Here is an 18,294-nt window from a genome sequence, read left to right on the forward strand (position 1 = left end):
AGCAATCAGGACTCTCCTGTGTCTCCATATGGCGGATACCCTGTCCTGCTAGGCAGGCCACACTTCCCAGGAAGGCAGTTGAAAACCTTCAGCTCTGCTTTTGGGGGGAATATTCCATAATTGATCATTAGGCTGATACCCTGTACACTGTTCAGCTCTCTCCTGTGATGCGCCTCACCCACCATTGCCCCATTGCAGGTCTCCTTCTAGCCTCAACACCTGCCAGGCCTGCTCATTGTACTCTGTGTCCTGTCCCCCGGCCCTGGGCTGCAAGGGCGCTCCAGGCCTGGGGAGCTCTGGCCAACCCCGATTACCTGGATGTCCTCTGAGTAGAAGGAGCCCACCCCTAGGAAGTCGTGCTGAGGCAAGAGCTTTAATCCGGCCACAGTGTCCCCTTTTGGCCTGGCTGTCTGCTGGGATCCTGATGTTCATTAGCAACCAGGGGGCCCCCAGGTATCTGTGACTTGAGAGCACCCTGGTCAGCACTTCTGGTCCCACTCTGCCCCTAATGGGAAAGTGTATCTTTGCATGGATTAAGCTTGGAATTAGACGGAGGCTTCATGCCCCCAACAGCCCCCCGCCCCCAGCAACCTGGCCCTTGCTGTCATTCCCCATCTCAGCACATGCAGTACACACTCTGATTTCTGTCCCTGGGCAGCTGAGGCTTTCCAGGCCTGTGGAGCTGGGGTTGATCCCCAGCAGCTTCACAGGAGGAAGTTTCTAACCCCATGACGTTTGCTCAGAGGCAGCCGCTCGTGTGGGTGACAGGCCCCATGTGGACTGGCTGCTGGATGGGGTCCCTGGCTTTTGCTGCTTCACCAAGGCCCCAACCATCTGGTTTGCCTCTGGTGTGGAGAAACCTTTCCTCGGAAAGTTGCTTCAAGCAGGACAGCTACAAACGGCAGCCGTCTGCATGCAGAGTAACTGCTTGGTAATCCACTTTCCTTTAACAAACATTTCTCAACAGTACGCTCTTTGGCCAATTCACAGGAACTATACATGGTCATTTTCTTTAAAAATAATTTTGTCCAGTTTTATTTCTGCCTTTTGGAGAGGGAATCTATCAGACTCCTGTGCTTGCCATTCTTGCGGTCCCACCTAAAGGGGTTTGAAATATACTTTGTTCAAAAAAATTTCTGGAAGCATTACTGGGCAAAATTGTCCTTGACTACATTTTAAACATATCTACAAACATATAACAACTAGGGAAGAGGGAAGCTAATTCTTGGTGCCAGTTGGAAGAAGAATTTATAATAACTAAAGATGGATATGGTAGTAAAATGAGGCCTGAGGCCCTTCTGAAACAGCTGACCTCCTGGCTGGCAAGGAGAGGCGAGGGCTCCATTTCTGAATGCTTCCAACTCAGGAACGTTGCAACTGCAGCAAGGAGGTTGCATGGCTAATATTCCGCTCAAGTGAAACATCGAGTGTTGAATTTAGAGTCTTGATGTGAAAACACTAATAAGACATTATTTAGTTGTTTTCACACCACCCTCTGTGAACTTTGATATTTACCTGAAAGTATTTCACTACACAGCTTCCCAGCAGTGCACTGTACTTTCAAAACTCGTGCATGTAACCCCACAGGAAAGCAGGATTTGGAGCAACACCACTGTTGTTGGACCATTTCTAAGTATATGTGTTCGGGATAATCCAGCATGATGCTTTTAATTAATGCCATTCTGATCTTATGGATTTCCACTGTTGGGGGGCAAGGTAAGTTGAAAACATAAGAACAGATGTGAATATTTAGTTCCTCTCTCATATATGTGTGTGTTGGGTGTGTGTGTGTGTGTGTGTGTGTGTGTATGTTTTAAAATGAATAAATAGGTAAGAACATTTTGGATAAAGGCTTGTAATTTAATCTATTTTATCAAAATGTTTTCATACATGAAATTAAGAGAAAATAGGATGAAACAAGTCTTCTCTGTTCTCTAAGTTCCCACATACAAATAGCCACCAACTACAACATTTGGAGGGGAATAACAGGATGAAAAAGCTGCATATAATGAAATCGAAAGCACCAAGTACCAGTTGTAATTCTCCATAAACTCTACAATGCCACTGACCAGAAAAACCATCCCAAGAAAATCCGGACCCCTTCAAAATGTCTGCATTTTCATAGGTTTGTTAACTGAAGATTTAAATATCACTGAACCAGGAACTTCCTTTTTCAATCTAATTGTCATTCAACAAAGGGAAATCTCTATTAGTAAAACAGTACTGCATATCCTAATTTTTGTGTATGATGTGCCAGTGAAATGTCAATGAGTTATTTTCTTTCTGCTGTTGTTGCTACTCGCTTTTTCTGAGCTCTTCAGCAAATGTTGGAAGTGGAAGAGAATTGCACATCATTTCTTTTTTAAAACTATAAAAAAATAAAAATAAAAAAAATAAAACTATAAGCCATGTCTTACAATATTTTAAAAATGGTCTCATCTTATTTCATGTTAAAATTAAAAAATCATCATATCCAAATAAGTAAGCAAGCCTCTAACAAGATGCAGGACAGCTGATTAGACCACGTGTGGAAGTAGAGTTTCAGTCCTGTGTTTTATTGTTTGATTTCCAGGAATTTATTTTGCTATTTTATTGCTTGCTAATTTTTGCCTGTAATGAACATTCTTTGGGGGAACTTTCTCTTTAGCCCTAACATAAGAGAAAAAATAGAAGCAATAAAAATGCTTTACTTTTAAGAGCCACCCTCATAAGAGTTCCAAAGCCTTATTTCTATGGACTTGAAACTCCTTTTGTTTGTTACTACTTTTAGCATTGAGAGACAATCACAGGAGAGCAGTTAGCTAATGGGGTTAAAAGTACAACAACAGGCATTGCTTAGTCTCAATTAAAAATGCCAAATTCTCTGGTTACACAACAGCCTCACTGAAGAACTATATAGATGGGTGTATTTGATATATTTCTTTTAACCTGTGTGTCTGGTATACATTGTTTTAAACACCTGTTAGAGATGGCATTAAGAGAGGATTTCTAAATGGGGAAGAGCAGAGGAAAATAAGTGTAAAATGTGAGAATAATATGTAGAATTTTTAACGACTCATAGCCCAGAAAAAGATATTCGAATTTCCAACTAGTCTTCTGGAGAACCTTCGGTGGAGCTCTGTGCAAAAGTTGTATAGATGCTAAATGACCTGTAAGTCTGTGTTGCTCTTAGATGCCAGTTGAGAAACCGGCCCCAAAGCAAAAGAAGCTTATTAAAGTCAACCTCATATAAAAATTCCTCATGATTTCCATAGTGAATACCCGTTGAGCAACGTATTACGCTGCACGCTGCAGCAAAGAAGCTCAAAAGTAAATGAGAACTCCGTCCCTCACTACTGCTTCGAGTGTCCTTGGAGGAAACCAAAACATGTCAATAGATGGCAAGGCTATGTGTGTGCATTTGTGTATATAGATGCAATGTGTGCACGTATATATGTACACACATGTGATATACGTGTGTGCATATAAGGGCGTGGATTTATTTCACAGGGAATGTGGTCCTAAGCTTTTATCAGGATGTGGAGACAGCAGACATCATCTCCTACTGGAGTTTGGAGGGGCTGACCGGCTAAGGGAGGCCTGCCAAGAGAAGTCAACTTTTGGAGCTCGCGGGCCTCCGTGTGCACAATAAATATTGCTAAATGTTGTTGCAGAATGAGCTTTCAAGGGTTGGTAGGAGAAGGGCAGAGAATGGAGGTGGTTATTCTGGGCAGCAAAGTGTATGTGGGTAGAAATGCTATCATTTGGGCGAGGCCAAAGCATACCTGGAAAAAGAATGAGGAGTGGTATGACTATCAACGTTGTAGGTGAGGGGCTTTTCCTCTGAATCTTCTCCAGAACTACCACGTGTCAAGTTGTTACGGGGCGGGGGACTTCAGGTTTCACAGGTTAAACACCACAGGAGTCACTGGTGTGACATTCTGTGCCACCTGCTGGAAAGTCACCTCTAGACAGATGCAAAAGGGAATTTTCCCAGTTAACTGGTCTGTGAGCTGAATTTCTGGAAGTGGTTTTCTTTATTTACCTAAGGCAAAACCAAAATCGCTTCATCCTCATGGCACCAGGAGGAACCTGACAACACAGAGGCTGAATCAGAATAGAGAAAGGAAAGGCCTTGGAGGCCCCGCACGATTCCGTCCCTGCCTGCCCGGCGCGCGGTGTGGACCAGTGAGGGTTGCTGCTCCCCTTGGCCACCGGTCATGGATCGCTGTGTGGCATTTTCCTTCTCGAAGATACTGCAGAAGAGATTTGACTCCACGTGACTCCAAACCCTACATTTCATGTAGACACTAGGCTTTTCAAATACGCTTGTCCTCTTAAAAAAATTTTTTTTTTTTAAATTTTTATTTATTTATGATAGTCACAGAGAGAGAGAGAGAGGCAGAGACACAGGCAGAGGGAGAAGCAGGCTCCATGCACCGGGAGCCCGACGTGGGATTCGATCCCGGGTCTCCAGGATCGCGCCCTGGGCCAAAGGCAGGCGCCAAACTGCTGCGCCACCCAGGGATCCCATGTCCTCTTAATCAGAGATCATTTTTTGTTTTCTCCTGATTAGTACACCAGAAAGCACATAAGGTAAAGGAATTTGAGCTAGATGAAAGGAAAAAAAAAAAATCAATGAGATGATTAAAATAGGACTTAATGATTCACTGATGTAGGTTAATTCTACCGTTTTATTTTTTGCAGGGCCTTTCCATTGCGATTTTCCAAAAATAAACCACGGAATTATATATGGGAGAGAGGACTCTGAGGCGTTTTCCCCAGTTCCTGTTGGGACAATTTTTTACTATTCTTGTGAATATAATTTTGCATCTCCTTCTCGATCCTTTTGGACTCGCATAATTTGCACGGAGGAAGGATGGTCACCGACACCCAAGTGTCTTAGTGAGTAAATGGCCTATCAGTAGATGTGACTGTGTCATTGAGCAGCTAGACATGTGCCAGATGGGACATCCGGCTCTTGGCCCACCAGCACAGGGGATCAGGACTAGCCAGTGAAGAGAGTGTCCTTTCTTGAGGAGCCTTTTCTGAAAACTAATTGAAGAACATGTGACCTTTCTTGTGTTACCTAGAAGTGCTTTAAACATTTTAATTTTAAAAACTGATGATCTATATACTTGACTATTCATGTGTAACGCCTAATATTTGCTTAGGATCGGCCTAGTCATATTTTTCCTTTAAAACAAGTCTCTTTACATGCACATCCTGTTTTGAAACTTACCATTCTCTTGAATATTGTGAAGATGGTGTGAGTGTAAACATTTTCGCTGTCGTATTTTCCAAAAAATACGACAAAAAAATCATTCTTACGATGATGTCTGTATTGATTCTCAATGAATGTGAAAAGTAGACTCAGGAGAGAACAGATATATTAAGAAAAAAAGCAATGGAGGGGCACCTGGGTGGCTCGGCCGGTTAAGCATGTGACTCTTGATTTCGGCTCAGGTCATGACCTTAGGGTCCTGCGATCCAGCCCTGAGTCTGGCTCTGCGCTCAGTGGGGAGTCTGCTGGAGATTCTCTCTCGAGACCTCTACTCCACTCCCCTCTCTCTTGCTCTCAAATAAATAAATAAAATCTTAAAAAAGGGAAAGAAAAAGACAATGAGAGGCAGAAAATATGAGCCAACAAAGGAGACAGTAGTGGTCTTTCTCCTTCTGTTTTGGAAACATTTATGAGAATTAAGAGAGAAATGGAGATACTAAAATCTAATCTTGTGCCTAGAAAAGTTCATAAAAATAAAATAATTTCTATAAAAACCATAGAACAGAATGAAATGTTAATTTACTTCCAACTCTGAAATATGTGAATATATTTCATATAGTAAATGTCATCATATATGTCATAGCATGATCAAAATTCTTTAGAAATTTTGTTTTATACCTGATTTCAGTTTTGTAAGTTTGCCATTCTTTTAAAAATATTATAAAAAGCAAATTTAATTTTTTTCTCTTTTTACCACTTCCATCTTGTACATTAAACAATTTTTGGTTCTTAGGACTGTGTTTCTTTCCTTCTGTGGAAAATGGTTATTCTGCATCTTCAGGACAAACACACTTGGAAGGTGACATTGTACAAATTGTCTGTGATGTTGGCTACAGCCTTCCTTATAATGATGATACCATTACATGTTTGGAGAATGGTTGGTCTTCTCCTCCCAAATGCAACTCCACCAGTAAGTAAAATGCTGTCCTGTCACATCCTGACATGGGATGTGATTTTTTAAAAAAATATATCTATTGTCAGGGGTTAAATGTAGATTTCACTACTTGCTTTTATGTTTATGCATTTGTTTTTCAGTTCCAACTGAGTCTGATAGATATAAAAATAACATAGTTTACCTGCCTACACAAATCCAATGTGTGCAAGAGAAATATTAGACAACACAAACATTTTGAAGGCGGTCCCTCTATGTTAAAGTAACATCTACTTATCGTGTACATGAAAATTATGTTAGCTGGAAATAAACTTTATTTAAAATGAGTATTAAACTGAAAATAGAGTATTTAAGTGAACATTAGTCCAATCCTAGTTAAAATGTCTTATGACTAAGATAGTTTTTTATGGTTTTTTTTATGTGTGTATATTAAATTCTTAGGCTTAATTTGATAAACAGTTTAAATTCAGTTTGAACAATCAGTTTAAATTCTTAGGCTTAATTTGATAAACAATCAGTTTCTATGTTTAAAATATTTTGTACCTATGAACGTTATTTGCCAGTGGCTTAGAATTTGGAAAACACCTCCTTTGAGTTGATGATGGCATCTCCGAGACCTGTGTGAACACTTGGAATTCTTCATGTTTACAAATCCCTAGCAATCATTCTTAAGCCAGTTCGTGGAATTCCAGCCCACGCTTGCACAGCTTAGTACTCAACCAAAGACTCAAGAACACTCTTAAGAAGACTTCTCTAGCTCTTTCTCATCATAATACCCTCTCTCTGTTACTCTGCCCTGTAAATTCCACCCACCATGGTCTCCAATACTGTGATCTGTCTTCTCAATTCAGGAAGACCATGGCTTCTCCCTCCCTGCCACAGAGTCTGGAAAGTGCTCTCCAAAGCTGAAACAGTCGTAGACTGTGCTTTGGAGTTTGAATGATTTTTCCCCTTTTCTTGGTCATTACAGACTTCACTGAGTAGTTTTTTAGAGATATGTTTTGTACAGTTTTCTAACGTTTTTCTGTTAGGAAGTTACGCTGATGCCAGCTAATCTATCCTCTCAGGAAATGAAGTCTTCTGATATGCCCTTTTTTTTTTTTAAAAAAAAAAAAAAGGTTATTCACAACTAATATTTAAATTTAAACTTCTAGAAAAGAGAGTTTTTTTTTTTAAAGCAGCTTGAATGACAATACTTACTCAGTTACCAGTTAGGCCACAATTTCTTTTAATTACAAGGGGCTTAAACATGATTAGTCTTTGCAAAAAAAATTTTAAAAACACGCTTATTGATTTCCTACCTGAAATGTCCAGTGGTGGAACAGGGCTCATAGTTTACAAGGCTTCACTTATGGTATCAAGATTTCATTGTCATCTCCACCTCAAGCACCATCTCTCTTCATTTTGTGGGATGATGGCAATTGTCAGTGCAACAATTGTATTTTAGAGGCCTGACAACTCAGTTGGACCAGTACTAACCCACACAAGCTGGCTCCTGTGTACATTTTGTGAGATTCCATCATTAGCCTTTGAAAAATTCTGTGTATCTAGGTTGAGTTTTGGATCACAAACACCATGGAGAGTCAACGACATTTCAGGGCAACTGGACTCCATGCATTCTGAGAAAAATTACCTCTGTATCCACGAGTAGAGGATCACCTATTTGAGCTAAGGTTACTGATCTATAGGATAAGTATTTTAAACTGTCTAGCTAACAATGATTCAAACTTCATGCTTTTTCCTTAAATCCCTAAACTGTTTCCATCTGTGGTGGAAGCTCTTATTTTCACATTTCTGCATGGCCCAGGCTTTCTGAACAAAGAGTGCTAGCAAACTTTGCTAAAAAATGATTAAACAGCAAACATGCCTTGACGTTAGAGATGGTGTACCCCTCCAGGGTGACTGAGAGACACCTTTCTGGAGCCATCTGCTTACACTTCAGAGTAGTTAAAACCTTCCTCTCTCTCCCCACAAATTTGTCTCTGATCCAGAGAAAAGATCTCTTTCCTTTTCTCTCTTGCCAGGAGGATGGGTCAATGTGCCAGCTGCCCTGTAAAAGCTCCACGTCTCTTACTTCAGAGGTTCCTTTCCTATGGCGCAAAGCTACTGCTTGAGCACAATCACATTGGGCTGTCCCTACATCTGATTAATGGAGTCAGATAGATTATAGATTAGAACTCAGAGAACTGGCAATATGGATGTTTGTGAATAATAACCTATTTAGCTTCTTGTCTAGAGAACTAATGTTTCCTGTAAGGAGGATGTATTTCCATATACATGTACATATACACACACACATTAGGTACTTAACATACTACCAAGAGAATATATAGTATGCTATAGGTGGTAGATATATAAATAGACAAATTTATATAGTGGAATACTTATATATATTTTTAAATATTGCAGTTCATTTAGGAGTTCTTACATAAGGAGAAAGTACATAAAATAAATACTAAATAATTCACAATGACATTTCCTAAAAGATAATTTATCCATTAGTACATAACGATAAAGGCTTTTGTCCATTTGTTGTATGCTTGGGATAACGTTAGAAATAAGACCTTGATTCTGGGGTTGCCTGGGTGGCTCAGTGGTTAAGCATCTGACTAGCTCAGGTCATGATCCCAGGGTCCTGGAATCGAGGTTCTGCATGTGGCTTTCTGCAGGGATCCTGCTCTTCCTCTGCCCATGTCTCTGCCTTTCTCTCTGTGTCTCTCATGAATAAACAAAATCTTTAAAAAAAAAAAGATCCTGATTCTTAATATGCCTTACAATCTTGGGACATGCCAGTCTTAGTGAATGCCAGAAACAAAAGTAAGAGCATATGGTTTAATCTCTGACGAGTTGGACTATGAAGGCCATGATGGATATAAGAGCAGAAATGGAAGCACCACAGGCTCCATGGTATGTGGAAAGGATGGCTCATCCCATTTTGTCCACATGCTATGGTAAATACTTTTTGTTCTAGGAAATAAAAGCAATTCTGAATGTATTTCTTTTTAGTAGACTCTATTGAAAGATGTTTCCTAATGAACAGTAATCAAAATTTAACGTGTCTTCACATAGCTTTGAGAGACCAAAGTTAAATATCGATATAATAACAGATCTTTGAAAAGCACTTAACCCACCCAAATAAGGCTGTTTATATGCCACATACATTATAATATTTATGAAAAAATGAAAGCTGTTTTCAGAATACCATGAATGCAAACTGCCAAATAATTCAAAATGGGCAAACATTACCAAAGTTATAGATTGCTATGCATGCTACAGCAACTCTAGATATTTTAATCCTTTGACTTTCATTCTTTTCCTTATCATTTGATTATTAACTTATAATTTATAATCAGAGCCTTGTTTTTTTGTCTGTTTGAGAGCAAATAAGCAAAATTGAATTTTGAGTTTCATGGCAAAATTGAGGAGGGGGTATAGAGATAGAGCCCTTGCCCCATACATGCAATACAGTCTGTCCCATTATCAACTTGACTTTTGTACAATTGATGAACAATTTGACACATCACAATCACCTGAAGTCTGTAGTTTATATTACAGAGTTCATCCTTGGGGTTGCATGGAGTCTTTGATTTAAATGCAGCACAGAGTGCCTTCAGGTCATGCCAAATCATACCTTTCCTTAAATACGGCTGTACATTTCCCCCCATATATATTAGTTTTCTACTGCTGCTGTCACAAATTAGCACAAACCTAATTACTTAAAACAATACAAAATTATTATCTTATAGTTCTGGAGGTCAGAAGCCCTGAAATCAAGATGTTGAACCACGGTTCCTTCTGGAGCCCCTAGGAAAGAATCTGTTTCTGCCTTTTATAGCTTCTCGAAGGCCTTTGCATTTCTTGGCTCACAGCTCTTCCTCATATCACTTCAACCTCTGCTTCTGTTGTCACCATTCCTGCTTTGCTTCTGACACCCTGCTCCCTTCTGTGAGAAACGTTGTGATTACACTGGGTCGACTGCTATACAAGTAATTCAAAATAATCTCTCCACCTCAAGGTTTTTAACTTAATTGTATCTAAAAAGTCTGTTTTTCCAAGGAAGGTAGCATAATTGCAGGCTTCGGGGATTAGGACATGGACCTTTTGGGGAGGCCATTGTTTTGTCTACACTACCACATAATAACCGTTCTTGAATAAATCAACTGAAAAATCCTACATCAGTCAAGATCAATTATTTTCAATAGCTTTTAGTCTTTGTAATTGGATTAGAAAGGGAATATAAACAACCAATAAAGAATCGTCACACAAACTTACAGCAATAAAATACAGAGATACAGAAGTTCAACTTTTCCTAAAGCTGAGTGAGTCGCACTGCAGGGGAATATGCACAAGCTGTTTTTAAACTATTAAATTGCTAATAACGATGCATAAAACTGGCTAGTCCAAATAATACTTCTGGGGACCCATGGGTGGTTCAGCAGTTTAGCGTCTGCCCTCCGCCCAGAGCGTGATCCTGGAGTCTGGGGATGGGGGCTCCCTGCGTGGAGCCTGCTTCTCCTCTGCGTTTCTCTCTCTCTCTCTCTCTCTCTCTGTGCATCTCATGAATGAATAAATAAAATCTTTAAAAAAGTAATATTTCTGAGATTTAATTAGAAAACATTTCATCAGATTTTTGTGATATATGCTTGATTTATTATTTGGTTGTTTTTTTTTTTTAAGATTTTAGTTATTTGAGAGAGAGAGAGAAAGAGAGAGCCCATGTGCATGAATAAGGGGGAACAGCAGAGAAAGGGAGAGAAGCAGGCTTCCTGCTAAGTGGGAGCCTGAGGTGGGGCTCAATCCTGGACCCCAAGATCATGACCTGAGCCAAAGGCAGCCACTTCACTGACTGAGCCACTGACAAGGCACCCTTGTCATCTATATTTTCACATGTGAATTTCCATATCTAATTTTATAAATGAACCACAAATAACAGATTAAATGAGAAAATACACACATATATTCATTTTAACCTGAATCAGAAGGTATTCATAATGCATTGTTTTTTTAGAAAGATATTAGAGATGTGGTTGGGTATAATGGGAAGATTCAGAACACCTAGAAGCAACTTGGCCATGTGTTTTTTAAAAAGTCTGTATACTAAATACAGTTCCCCATTTGTAAAGTTAGGAATTATTTGCTTTTTAATGTTCCCTCCTACTTAAAATGTACTAGACATATCTTGTTTGGGCCATTCTAGTTATTAACTTTTTAAACATGCCTATCATTTAATTAAATATGTTGCATTTTAGGGGGCATCTGGGTGGCTCAGTGGTTAAGTGTGGCTGCCTATGGTTCAGGTCGTGATCCCAGGGCCCTCAGGTTGAGTTCCGCATCAGGCTCCTCACAGGGATCCTCCTTCTCCCTCCCTCTGCCTGTGTCTCTGCCTCTCTCTCTCTCTCTGTGTCTCTCATGAATAAATAAAATCTTTAAAAAAAAAATATGTTGCATTTTAATTTTTATTACTTGGAAGAATAATTTTCTTTTGATTTGAGTATGAAAACTATTCATGTGCTAGATAAGTTATTAAAATTTATTAATTAAATAAATGAAACAATTTACTTCATAAGTGATTGCTCAGGACTTATTTATTACAGTCCTGAGGATATTGTCATACAAAATTTCAACTTGCTATTCAACACTCTAATTCCTCTAAAGGGGCTTATACATATTTGTTGGGCATAAATAATTTGAGGTTTTTTGAAAGTAAGAATATAAGTGTCTCTGTGTATGAAGTCCTCTGTTATTTAATAGCATATGTTAAATTTACTTTCGCAATGATTATTTCATACATATTTATCTACTTTACTTCTATTTTAGATGTAGAATGTCTTCTTCCAGTTTTAGAAGCAAATGTAGGTGTTTATCCAAGAAGAGTAAGATACAAAACTGGAGAAGTATTGGAATTTTCCTGTGAACAAGGACTTACAGGAGTTGGGCCAGCCTCAGTTCAATGCTATTACTTTGGATGGTCACCTAGTTTTCCAACATGCAAAGGTCAATATTTATTTCAGAACTGATGAAACAACTTATATCAATTTAATATGTGTCTATATATTCTATTGGTCTTATATATATATAATCTGACAAACTGCAAAAAAATGGTGATAGTAGTATTTTAACTGAGGAGGAGAAGAGATGCTGCTCCATAGATCAGTTATGTTTCCTTTATCAAGGGGTTGATTCTACCTCTGTTTTGAAATAGGTAATTGAGTTTTATAGAGCAAATTATAGTAGCTGGGATGAGAAAATGTTAGGGATTTTCACCCAAACTCAATAAAAAATTATGCTTTAAAAATATTGTATATATTTTATTAAGTAATCAAGAAGTAATCAAATAAATATATGAATTTTTCAATATAAAACAATGATTTATTACTTGCTTCAGATGACATTACTTTTTAAAAATATTAGATAAAATTATTTTATATATTTATAAATATTAACTTATACCATGGTATCATACCACATATTTGATAGCTATTTACTTTTATATGATATCCAGATTATTGAACTATAAAATCTTCAGGGGAAGAATATTCTGGTTATAATAACCTGCAAAATATTGGGGGTTGGGGCAATCAGAATGCTTACATAAGGAAAGAATGTAAGATGGCACTAAAAATTATTGTTAATTTAAAGAAATGCAGTAAGATGTTTTGTAGATGCAAGTCAATGTCCTTATTTCTTAGATAGGCATTCTGAAGAATTTAGAAGTCAAATCTCACTATATCTATCAATTACTTTAAATTACTTAGGGGGCGCCTACGTGGCTCAGTCAGTTAAGCGTCTGCCTTCTGCTCAGGTCATGATCCATCCCAGTGTCCTGGGATAGAGCCTCATGTAGGCTCCCAGCTCAATGAGGAGTCTGCTTCTCCCTCTGCCCCTCCCCCTGCTATGCTCTTCCTCTCTCACTCTACATGTTCTCCGTTAAATAAATAAATAAATCAAATCTTAAATAAATTACTTTGCAAAAAAATTAAGTAAATTGGGCAAAATGTATTCATATATATCCAGGTGATCAAAATACATATTCATTTTTCTTTAATTAGTTCAGAATTGTTTATAATAAAAAGTTAACATTTGAGAAAAAGAATAGCCAATACACTATGTGTGCTGTAAAAAAACAAACCTGAAAAAAAATAGGAATAGTAACATAAGAGTAATTTAGTTCTTGGCCAACCAAAAGAGTAACTCCACATTTTGCCAGATTTATAAGACTCTTTAAGCATTATTTAACAGTTTCTTTATGACAGGGCAAGTACAGTCATGTGGTCCACCTCCTGAACTCCTCAATGGCAAAATAAAGGAGGCAAGGAAAGAAGAATACAGACACCGTGAAATGGTGGAATATGATTGCGATCCCTATTTCCTAATGACGGGGCCTAAGACAATACAGTGCATGGATGGACAATGGACAGATTTGCCCACTTGCACTGGTAAATAGATGTTAATGTTTAAACAGAACAGTTTAAACTTTGTACTTATATATAAATATGTATATAAAAGATTTAAAATATTTAAAACGTAACCAGATCTTTATTACATTTTCTTAGGACAAGTTAAAACATGTGACTACATACCTCACCTTGAGAATGGCTATGCCCAGTTCTCTATCCCTCCCTTTCGACATGGTGTTTCCATGAAGCTGAATTGCAAAAAAACATATACAATGATTGGGAATAATGTAATTACCTGTATTGATGGAATGTGGACTGAACTTCCTAAGTGTGTTGGTAAGAATATATTTCTTACTTTTGTATTTGATTGTTTATAATTCTTTAAATCAATAGGTATATTTACACCAGCACATGCTGGTGCCCATCAGGTATTAAATAGTTGGGATGTAAGACACTGAATTGTTTGCTCCTAATTACTTAAGAAAATGAATTGTTAAAGATTTTCATTGACCTATGAACACCATGCAAAATTACTGAGATACTAAGGGCTCTGTGAACCAAGAGAGTTTGGGACTTCTGCTTCAGAATAATATCAGATCGCTTTTTTTCTGGGTAGCTACTGCTGTATCCCATCTTCACCATGTAGTAGACTATGCCAAACTGATTTTCCTTGGCTTTTGGATAAGCCACGTTCTTTTAAATCTCTGTGCCTTTCCTCATTTGTGTCTTTGCTCTCTTCCTGAATGTCTTTCTCCATTTTAATCACAGGTAAAACTATTCACCTTCATGATTCAACTCAAAATTCACTCTGTGGAAAAAAAAATTCACTCTGTGGGTTCATTTTACACTACTCACACTCTGACCTCAGTACTCTAGGAGAACCATATAGTCTCTCCACTGTGCTGTCTGTATATTTATCATATTGTCTTGTACCTAATGGATACTTGTCTTCCCATTTAGGTTGTAACGTGCCAGGCCAGCAGGGTCCATCTGTATTGACCCGATCTCGAATTCACTGCCTAAATAATCGTTCACTTAGGTTTACATAAAGTATTAAGATTCTGTGTCAGTAACTCATTTCATAATTATTTTTGGTTGTTATTTTATAGGTTCCTCTTCCGGTGCATGGTCCACTTGGTATCAGCTTTCTTTTCCTGTCTCACATACCTGCACTTTACCTTCTGTTGGTCTAGACTTTGTCATACACAAAGGAAGTCTGTATAGGCTTTAGTTGACATTTTTAATGTCTCAAACCCTTTCTCATATCTTTTTTCCTCAGCCTAACCCAGTAGTAGGCCCAGAGAGGTTCTAGATGAGAAGACATTGAGGTGCTTTGATTCAAGTTTTGCTTAAAGCTGAAAAAATGGGGAAAAAACAAAGAAAATGTTGTAAAACATCCATGTTCCAGTATTCAGAATTTTCATTTTTGATATTATTTGTTTCAAATGCTTTGTAATAGAACAAATCATTTAAATAAAAGCATTGAAGAAAAAGGGAACTATCCATTATCCTATCAACCTTCCAAGGGAAATTCCAATTGAGTAGAATTTGTATTTTCTATTCTACTTTTTAGTATGCGTATGTATGTATATATATATACATATAAATATGTATATGTAGGTATATGTATATAAATATACATATGTACATATATAAATATGTATATATATGTAAAGTGTGTATACATATATATGTATATATATTCTAAATTAGATATATATTTTTTAAAATGTAAGATGATATTTTTGCATCTTTTCCTAAACTTAAACAAAATTATTGTCTACTTGCAAAATGTTTTTCCTTCAACATTGTAATTTTACTGTGTTATAATCTACCTTAAGATTGTACCTTGTTTTATCACTTTGTTACCTTATTGGAAATGGAAATTATTTATTTTTGTCCTGATATAAAAGACATACTTCAGTGTTTCCTTAAGTATACATCTACAAGTGGAGTTAATGGACTCAGGTTGTGGACACTTTTTGACTTTACAAGGTACTGCCAAATATGTACAGAGGTCTTACTCCTCTTTGTCACCGCTTGATATTTTAATATTTTTGAATTGTTGCCAGGTCAATGGGTCAAAATCATTATCTCATATTTAATTTTGCTTTTCTGAATAATAGTAATATTGAGCATCAGTACAAGTATTTGTTGGCGGCTAGGATTTTCTCTTTTATGCAATGAGCATTTTTCTTTTATTTTGTATTTTCTTACTGATTTTAAGATTTATCTGAGTTCTGAATTGAATCTTCTCCTATTGTAAAGGTTTTAAAGTATTTTTGCTTTATTGTAATATTTCTATGATGTCCTTCTCATTGGAAGCTTGTGTTTAAACTCTTACCAATTTTCCTTTCTTCAATTATATGTGTTTGTGCATACCTTATTGAGGAATCCCTTACTTTTTTAGGTGAATAAAGATATTCCCTTTTTTAAAGCATTAAGTCCTTTGGGATTCTACTGATAAAACAAATGAGATCTATTAATTTATATATTTGAAGAGTTATACTTTCTTTTTAAAAATTTTTAAAAGATTTTATTTATTTGAAAGAGAGAGAGAACATGAGTGGGCAGAGGGACAGAGAGAAGCAGACTCCCCGCTGGGCAGGGAGCCTGATGTGGGGCTAGGTCCCAGGACCTGAGATCATGACCTGAGCCAAAGGCAGATGCTTAACTGACTGAGCCGCCCAGGTGCCCCAAAGTGTTATGTTTTCTATATGCAAGGTTATAATTTAATTTTGAATATTGGTTTTGTTTCCAGCAATCTTGCTAAGTTCCCATATTAGTTCTAATGATGAATTTGGACATTTTATTTTTATAAATAATTACAGTTTAATCTCTTTTATTTTATTGCTTTAGCTCATAAAAATACCTCTGCATGCTCCAGAAACAACAACCAAAATAATAGTCATGTAACCTGAGTTCCATTAAGTTCTGGGGTGTTTGGAGTCACCTCTTAGAGAAAGAGTTGGATATAGAACCTAGGAACTAGGCCTGGTCCCTGCTCTTCTTGTGCCTCTAATTCTTTTAACTTGATTCTAGATTTTCTGATTGGCTTGTCTATATGATTCTTCCACAAAAGGAGTGAAATCCATTTCAGATTTTTCTATCAGCCCACCAGCCTGTGTGCTCTGCTCTTTGACCCTGCATTCTAGCAGTCCTTGGGCTTTCAGCCATAATGCATAAGTATTTGCATGACCCCCCACCATGTCCTCAGATACCATTCTCCTGTGTCCTATCTCCAGCAATTCCAATATATTAAAGCCTTTAGTTTTGAGCTTTAAAGACTAGCAAACTTTCTGCTGCTATTCTTCAAGACTCTAAAGTAGAAAACCCAGAACCACTCTCTTCCCTCATCTCCTAGACTTTTGGATTATCAACTGGCCTACCCACTTCTGGGGATGAAAACTGTAGCTATTGCAGATACCCGGTCACTGCCCACTCATGATGACCTGCAAGGAGGGAAAGTGTTCCAGTGTTCCAGCCTTAAGAACCTAGACTCTGTTATAAAAAGGTGTAAATTATAAATGTTCATGGTCAACAATTTTTATATAAGGGGAATACAGGCATCCAATCACTAGCATCACATAGGGAGGGTAAATTTAAAAATTGGAATTATTGGGGGAAAAACACATAAAAGGAGAGAAGTAGCAGAGCAATCTTTGTCTCATTATCCCATCCTTTGACATCCTCAGGAAAAGTTCCACAATGATCTATATATTTATGGACAAAAGGGAAGAATTATGACAATAAAAACCACCTAGACAAGCAAGTGGCTTATTATAAATGCATGTTCTTAGTGTTGTCATCAGGGGATTCTTTCTTTGAGCTTACTTTGACTTATTGAGTCAGGGTCTTTACTAAGCTTCTGAAATGTGGGAGTAATTGAGCCTAAAGGGACATCCAGATTTATCTCTCCTAATACTATACTTCCCACTGCATCACCTCTTTATTATTGAAATGTTTTGAAAACATTTCACATAATTTAGTAGAAAACAATCACGTAAGAATGTCCTTTCATGGCCTTTAAAAATTAAGCTGAATGAAGTTTCATAAGGACTGTCCTCCAGTCAAAACCCTTGATCAGACCAATCCATCTTGCACTCCTATTTCCCAAAAGACTTAGACATATTTTTCTGTCACTCAAAGATGGAACACAGATTTTTATTTCATTTTTCAATTTTCAATAGCATAGTCTGTGCAGTGAAATTAAGAATAGCTTTTTGTGATATTGCTTGAAGGCATCAAACGTAATTTAATTGTACCATTAATATTTCAGATATTTTATTTGAAATAATTGCTAGTTTCTGCTCAATATTCTTATCATGTATGAATATCTTCCTTTTTTTAAAATATCTTCCTTTTTTATAGCAACTGACAAACTTAAGAGTTGCAGAAGGCCAGTGTTTTCTGCAGGAATACTGATGTATCCACATAGGAATAAATTCAATCACAGTACCGGAGTAATTTTCAGATGTTTGAGGAATCCTGGATACAAGCAAGCAGTCTGCATAAATGGCCAATGGCATCCTAAACTACACTGCAAAAGTAAGTTTTGTTTTAAAGATTCTGTAGACCTTGTTACATCTTTATCAGAAAATTTCTCTTGTAATTAGTATGTGTTTTTAAATTAAATTATTGTAATATGTAATTTTTTAAAATATTTTCTTTATTTGAGAGAAAAAGAGAGAATATGAGGGGGGGATGGGGAAGGGTGAGAGATAAAAGAGAAGCAGACTGCC

General features: G+C 37.3%; 1 protein-coding gene across 2 annotated transcripts in view; it reads left to right on the top strand.

Annotated features, from left to right (window-relative positions):
* Nucleotides 1–741: 741 nt before the first annotated feature.
* Nucleotides 742–18,294, top strand: part of CFHR5 (complement factor H related 5) — a 30,961-nt gene continuing 13,408 nt past the window's right edge. Inside the window, exons 1-8 of one of the 2 annotated variants that reach the window (XM_025987314.2) lie at nt 742–931; nt 1,538–1,716; nt 4,687–4,884; nt 5,997–6,173; nt 11,973–12,149; nt 13,409–13,591; nt 13,709–13,888; nt 17,924–18,100. In XM_025987314.2, the coding sequence (XP_025843099.2) occupies nt 1,659–1,716; nt 4,687–4,884; nt 5,997–6,173; nt 11,973–12,149; nt 13,409–13,591; nt 13,709–13,888; nt 17,924–18,100 (1,150 nt within the window). In that variant the 5' untranslated portion in view covers nt 742–931; nt 1,538–1,658. Of the gene's footprint in view, nt 932–1,537; nt 1,717–4,686; nt 4,885–5,996; nt 6,174–11,972; nt 12,150–13,408; nt 13,592–13,708; nt 13,889–17,923; nt 18,101–18,294 lie in introns of those variants that run through there. The other variant, XM_025987316.2, reaches the window with a different exon arrangement.

The sequence above is a fragment of the Vulpes vulpes genome, chromosome 13 (assembly GCF_048418805.1).
Source record: "Vulpes vulpes isolate BD-2025 chromosome 13, VulVul3, whole genome shotgun sequence".
Taxonomy (NCBI): domain Eukaryota; kingdom Metazoa; phylum Chordata; class Mammalia; order Carnivora; family Canidae; genus Vulpes; species Vulpes vulpes.